General features: G+C 37.2%; 1 protein-coding gene and 1 pseudogene across 1 annotated transcript in view; one reads left to right on the top strand and one right to left on the bottom strand.

Moving 5' to 3' along the window:
- TAF5 (TAF5 RNA polymerase II, TATA box binding protein (TBP)-associated factor, 100kDa) overlaps positions 1 to 214 on the bottom strand; it is a 14,607-nt gene extending 14,393 nt beyond the window's left edge. Inside the window, exon 1 of the mRNA XM_008578130.1 lies at positions 70 to 214. Within this exon, the coding sequence (XP_008576352.1) occupies positions 70 to 214 (145 nt within the window). The remainder of the gene's footprint in view (positions 1 to 69) is intronic.
- A 4,508-nt stretch (positions 215 to 4,722) lies between these two features.
- On the top strand, positions 4,723 to 5,229 carry LOC103594847 (annotated as a pseudogene).
- Positions 5,230 to 7,179: the final 1,950 nt, after the last annotated feature.

Here is a 7,179-nt window from a genome sequence, read left to right as displayed (position 1 = left end):
CGGAGACAGCCACTGCGGGTTTGGGTGTCCCGCCATCCCCGCCGGCCGACGAAGATGCCGCAACGTTACCGCCGCTGCCGTTGGGGCCGTTGTTGGTTGTGCCGCCACCACCCTCGCCTGCGCCGTCCCCCGCCTGCGGAGGTAGCAGCGTTGGTGGTCCCTCAGGTTCTAGCTTGACCACCACCTCCGTCTGCTCCTCCGCCAGCGCCGCCATCTTGCGGCAGAGCCACCTCGCGCCGTCAAGCGTGATTGCGTTTTCGCCACATGGAGGGCGGGGAGGAGCATTTCACGACAGCTCTCCAAGGCCATTTACGGCAGTAGGAGGAGCGAGAAAGGAGAAAAGGAGTAGGAGACGAGAGCAACTTTCAAAAGTTAGTGAAAGAAAACCAGGAAGTGGAGTCGGTGACAGCCTATTACATTTATCTGATAATAATTATCATTTATTAAAGGCCATCTATATTCAGGCACTGTGACAGACATTTTACATTATATGACCTCCTTTAATTCAACAATCTTATGAGGTACTATAATCTCCATTTTACAGATGGTTCAACCGAGACCCAAAGAGGTTAAATAACTGCCAAAGTCACACAAGAAAAAAGTGCAAGTGTCAACATTCGAATTCAGGTCTTTAATTCAAAAGCATATCCCGTTTTCCAGAGAGATGCTTTTGAGATACTAGTAATGTTTTATATTTTGATCTCGATGGTTACTTGTTTTGTTTTTGTTTTATTTGCAACTTCCACTTTCGTAAAAATTAATCTGACTGCATGCTTAAGCTTTGTGAACTTTACAGCATATATGTTATATTTAATAAAAAGTTTTTAAGTACCAGAATTTTGTGATTATGAAATGTGCACGTTATGCTATTATCCGTTATTACAAATAAACTGCATTTTAATTGTATGTTTAAAAATCGCATATGCCGTTTTGCAATACGCCTCATAAGTTATAAAACCCTGCTGCATATTTTATCTCATCTGAACCGTGTAACTTTGTGGGATAGATACAGAAGAGAAAAGTTAATTATATCAATTATGTCAATTAATTATAATTAATATATAAATGTAAAATATACATAATATAATTATATAACATATAATTGTATAAATAATTATGTCAATGTGGACTTATAGAATCTGACTGTTCAATAAGTTATGATCTGTTACTATCAATATTTCTATTTTGATATTCAGTTTGTCCCAAATTTGGATAGTAGGAGCTCCTTCAAACTGATTCCTGTGTCCTTTGGACATGGCACTATCATTCTTTGAGCACTTTCTTACTTTTTAGTACGAGTTCTAGGCTCCCTGTGTATTCTCCCTGCCCCATACCTGGAATCAGTCATTTCTCCAAGGAATCTTGGTTACTTTTGGTAGTAGTAGAAACAATGACTGGCTGGCCAGTTAGCTCAGATGGTTAGAGCATGGTGCTGATAACACCAAAGTCCAGGGTTCAATGCCTGTACTGGCCAGCTGCCAAAAAAAAAAAAGGGAACCAAGATTAGGGTGATAGGTGTATCATTGCTTCTAGGCCCTCTCAGTGGACAGAGAGCTGGGAAATACACATACGCATGTACATATACACATACACACATTTTATGTCCATTTATCTCTCCCCAAGTTCACTTTGGATACCTTCAGTTCCAATCTAATAAAGCAGAGTTTATTCTACCCTTTCCTTCTTTCATATTTTTGACACCCTTTTCCAACAGTGAGAAATCTGGCTTCCTTTGTTCACAACATATTTCCCTATTTGTTCAATCCTAGAATGTACAGAAAGTAGTTTCAGAATTGCTAACCTATTTCTCTCTGAAAAAGAAGCCTACTGGGAATACTTTATTTTATGGAATAACATGTTGCTCAATTCTAGAACGCAATAAAACCAATTGAGATCTTTTAAAAAAAAAAGAAGCAGCTTACTGATTAGAGTTCAATAATTTTTAAAATGCTGGCGGTTCCGCTTTGCATGGTAGTTTGGGATCAGAAAAATAACTGCAAGTTGAAACTATGCAGAGTGATCTTAATAATCAATGGGAAACACTACAATTGTTACGTGATCTTTAAAAAATGTTGTCAAAATGTTAAAACTTTCTTACTGTTGATTGTAAATATATAGAGAAATGAAAAACATAGTAAAACTAATTATTTGGTGCTTTGTAATTTAAAACATTAGAAACATTAAGGACTAAAGTGCTCTGTTCGTTTGTTAAATACTTACCAAGAATAGTTTAAATAGTGCTTGCCTTCTGCTCCTATAAGTTACCATACACGGAGCATCTTTTCTATGCCTTGGCAAATTCTCATACTCCTTTCTAAGTTTGGATCTACCCAACATTTTATCCTTTGTGCTTTCAGTGTTGTGAAATGTCTCTGAGATTTTCTTTAATGTGAAGGTTTTCTCTGGCAACATTTCTCTGGGACATCTTCATCCTTTGGTCACAACCAATTTCCTCAATTTCAATAAGTTTACCTTGATTGGAATTTTACTTCAAACATTATCACTTTTCTTTCTTTGCTGCACTTTCATCTTTGTTGGCCAATTCCTTCCTCTGATTATTCATTTTGTAAAATGTCATGTGAATTTATCACTGGCATACAAGAAGACAACTACAACTGAATAACTTAAGTGCAGTGACCAGTCACCAGCTGACTTTGAAAGAGGTGAGGTGATGATTATTGATCATGAAATACACTCTGATACTTAGTATTTACCCCCTCAAACTTTTGCTCATTGTCTCTGCTGTTTACTTAGAGATCTGCGGACTGAAGAACTAGTTGCAAAGTTTATACTTTATTCAGTTACTCATAGTTAATATGATCACTGGGATTTGAGCCGTGTTATTGTGTTTTATAAACTGTGGTGATTGAAACTCATGCATACCAGAATTGAGCAAAAGAGGACTTTTTGTGCATTTTGGTTTTAGCCACAGGTAGATAGTCCAAATCTTGTGCTCAAAAGTATTTGGGTTAGTTCTCTTCCATCTCACTCTTCATGGTGGTTATCTTATTCATTTGAAATATGGTTTGATTTATTTGTTTCTCTTTGGATTCAGTTTTAGAAGGTTCCCCCACCCTTGTTGATTTTTCTTTAATGTGTAAATTAGGACTGCCCAAAAAAGTATACTCAGAGAAGTGTCATATTGATTTCCTCTATCCATTGTTCCACCCCATTCCAATGGCACCCAGAGGGTAACTAATCTCACTAGTCTCTGGTTTTTCCTTCCTGTGTTTCTTGTTGCTCGAATGTGCAATTACATGTATATTTTCTTCTTTACCTTAAACAAAAGGTAATATTTTGCTTTTTTTCACTTAACAAGATACCCTGCAAATCTCTCCACAACAGTTTTTAGAGAAATTCTTCATTCCTTTTTTTTGAGTTTCACAGTACTCCATCTTGTGAATATTCAGTAGTTTATTTAGGTACTCTCCTATGTATGGACATTTAGCTGGTTTCCAATACTGTGTAATTACAAACAACACTGTAGTAAATAACCTTTTGTATACACATTTTTGTATTGTTGAATTATATCTTCAAAATAAATTCCTAGAAGAGTGATTGGTAGATCAAAAGATAAATGCAGGTGTTGTTTTCCCAGATGTTGCTGAATTCCCCTTCATAAGGTTTGTACTAATTTGCAGTCCCATCAGCAAATGTATGAGAATGACTATTTCCTCACAGCCTTATCAACAGAGTGTGTTGTTACTTTTCCAATTTTTGCCATTCTGATAGGTGAGAAACGGTATCTTGGTGTGGTTTATCATCATAACCATCATTATTTAATTTATGTATAATAAAATTGAACTTTTTTGGTGTGCAGTTTTATGAGCTTTAACACATCCCATAGATTAGTATAACCACCACCACATTCAGGATACAGCATAGTTCCATCACTTTAAAAAACTTCTTCATGCTGGCTCTTTGGAGTCAAACCCTTCCACCACCTGCAACCACTAATTTTTTTTTCCCTATAGTTTTGACCTTTCCAGAATGTCATATAAATGGAACCACATGTATGTAACCTCTAGATCCATTCTTGTTTTGTGTTTCAACAGCTCATTCGTTTTTATTGTTGAGTAGTATTCCACTCTATGAATGTACCACAGTTTTTATTTTCACCCAGTGAAGAATATTTGGGTTGTGTATTAATTTCCTAGAGCTGGCTTAACAAAGTACCAAATTGTTCATTTGCTAGAATGTAGGAATAGGAGTAATTTTTGTATGTCAACCTTATACCCTGTAACCAGTTTAAATTAATTATTTGTTCTTGAAGTTTTCTGTGTGTATATTTTAAGTGATAATCATGTCATATGTGACTAGGACAGTTTTATTATTTCCTTTCCAATGTGTGTGCTTTTTATTTCTTTTTCTTGCCTTGTGTTTCTGGCTAAGACTTGTAATACAGTGTTCAGTATTAGTGGTAAGGTAAAAATGGACATGCTTGCTTTCTTTCCTATCTTAGTGAGAAAGAATTTAGTCTTTTGCCAGTTAGGTTGAAATTTAGGGGCTAGCTGGTTAGCTCCGTTGGCTAGAGTGCAGCCTCATAACCCCAAGATTATGAGTTTGGTTCCCAGTACCCAAAGAAAAGAAAAGATATTTACCATAGAAGTATAATGATGTTTTTATTAACACCCTTTATCGAATTAAAGAAATGTCTTTCTAATCCTAATTAGTTGAGAGGGTTTTTTGTTTGTTTGTTTGTTTGTTTTTAATCAAGAATAAATGCTAAGCTTTCTGATCCACCATCTTTGGTGGAACCACCATCAAGATACAGATTTACATAAAACCCTTACAGGGAAGACCATCATTCTTGAGGTTAAACCTCGGATGCAATTGAAATGTAAAGGCCAAGATCCAGGATAAGGAAAGAATTCCTCCCGATTAGCAAAGTCTGATCTTGGCTGGCAAGCCACTGGAAGAGGGACCCACTTTGACTACAACATTCAGAGGAAGTCCACTCTTCATCCTGCATTGAGAATTAGTGGTGGTGCCAAGAAAAGGAAGACATCTTACACCACTCCCAAGAGGAATAAGCATAAGAGAAAGAAGGTTAAACTGCCTGTTTTGAAGTACAATTAAGGTGAATAAGAATGGCAACATTGTCACTGTCATCAGGAATGCCCTTCAGATGAATGTAGTGCTGGGGATTTTATGGCCAGCCACTTTGACAGACGTTATTGTAGCAAACATTGTCTGACTTATTGCCTCAACAAACCAGAAGACAAGTAATTGTGTATTAGTTAGTAAAAGACATGAACTTACAGCAACAACAACAAAGAATAGATGCTGAATTTTTTCAAATGCTTTTTCTGCATCTTTAGTCTTTTAATAAGGTGGATTAGATTGATTGATTTTAAAATTTTGTACTACCCCTGCATTCCCAGGATAAATCTCATTTAGCCATGGTATACTGTTCTTTCTATTCTTTTCTTTTGTTGAGGGTCTTTATATCAATGTGTGTGAGGGATATTACTCCGTCATTTGCTTTCCTTGTACTATCTTCTGTTATTCAGATCGGGTGGTTTCTACTGTTCTATCTTCCGGTTCACTGATTCTTTCCTCTGTCCCATCTATTCTGCAGTTAAGCACAGCCACTGAACTTATTTCAATTACTGTATTTTTCTCTTCTGAAATTTGTTTGGTCCTTCTTTATATTTTCTATTTCTCTCCTGAGGCTTTCTATTTTTTCATTTGTTTTATGTGTATTTGTAATTACTAGTTGAATCATTTTTATCATGGGTACTTTAAAATATTGTCAGATAATTCTAACATTTCTGTTATCTCAGTGTTGGAATCTATTGATTGTTTTATTTTTTCCACTGAGTTTGAGATCATCCTGGTTCTCAGTGTGACAAGTGATTTTCAGCTGAAACCTGGACATTTTCATATTATGTCATGAAACTCTGGATCTTATTGAATTTTGTGTTCAACTGTCTTTTTTGGATACTATATTGATAGGAGAAATGGGGTGGGAGGCACTGCTTCATTAAAGATAGGTGAAAGTAGAAGTCTAGGTTCCCCACTTAGCTTCCATTTACCTGAGTATCTCCATGCTTCTGTTGGCTGGGGTTGGGAGTTTCAGCTCCCTATGTGGCCTCCAGTGACACCATAGAGTGGAAGCACTCATTACCAGCTGGTGGGGATGAAGTCTCAGCTCCCTACTTGGTCTCTGACACTTCTCTGGCAGGAGTGGTGGGGTGCCTCATAATACCCTCATGTAGATGGAAAATAGGCTTTTTAGTCAGCCTTTGCTGGTGTGCATAATGCTGGGGGCCACAGGGGTTTTTTTGTTCTTGTTTTTAAATGGCATTCACCTGGAGTAGATTGATTATTGTTTGAAAGTTTTCTGTCTTGCTAGTTGTTCCCTACTTGATTATTTGGTTACAGAGAACAGGCTATGGTTGGGCTCTTTTGGGTGGGGGGCGGGGTGGTCTGCGCCCCATGGCATTTCTGGGTTGCTTACTTCTTCAGCTCTGAGTTTGGCATTTGTGAAGCAAAAATCAAACCCAGAAAACTCACTATTATCATTCCCTGGGTCTTGAAGCCCCTAGCCATTCTGCCATTTCTTTCCACCTTTCAGAGTTTTTTGTTTGTTTGTTTGTTTGGGGGCCGCTGGCCACTACAGGGATCTGAACCCATGACTTTGGTTTACAAGGCTGCACTCCAAGCAACTGAGCTAACCAGACAGCCTTCAGAGTCTTCTTACATTTTTAAAAAATATATGTCCAGGGTTTCATTGTACTTAGTAGTAGGAAAAAGGAAAATTATGTTCAGTCTATCTTCCCAGAAGCAGAAATGCCTCATTCAGTGATTTTAAAATTTTTCTGTTATTATATTTTCAATTCTAAATTTCCATTTTGGTTTTTTTATTTTTTAAATTTTTTTTATTGTTTTAATTTTTTATTTTTTTCTTAATTTTATTTTGTCGATATACAATGTGGTTGGTTATTGTGGCCCATTACCGAAACCTCCCTCCCTCCTCCATCTCCCCCCTCCCTCCCAACAATGTCCTTTCTGTTTGCTTGTCGTATCAACTTCAAGGAATTGTAGTTGTTCTGTCTTCTTCCCCCCCCACCCCGGTTTTTCTTTGTGTGTGTGTGTGTGTGTGAATTTATTTATTTATTTTTAGCTCCCACCAATAAGTGAGAACATGTGGTATTTCTCTTTCTGTGCCTGACT

Source organism: Galeopterus variegatus, unplaced genomic scaffold (genome assembly GCF_000696425.1).
Source record: "Galeopterus variegatus unplaced genomic scaffold, G_variegatus-3.0.2 Scaffold1634, whole genome shotgun sequence".
NCBI lineage: Eukaryota > Metazoa > Chordata > Mammalia > Dermoptera > Cynocephalidae > Galeopterus > Galeopterus variegatus.
This window is presented reverse-complemented; position numbering and strand designations above follow the sequence as displayed.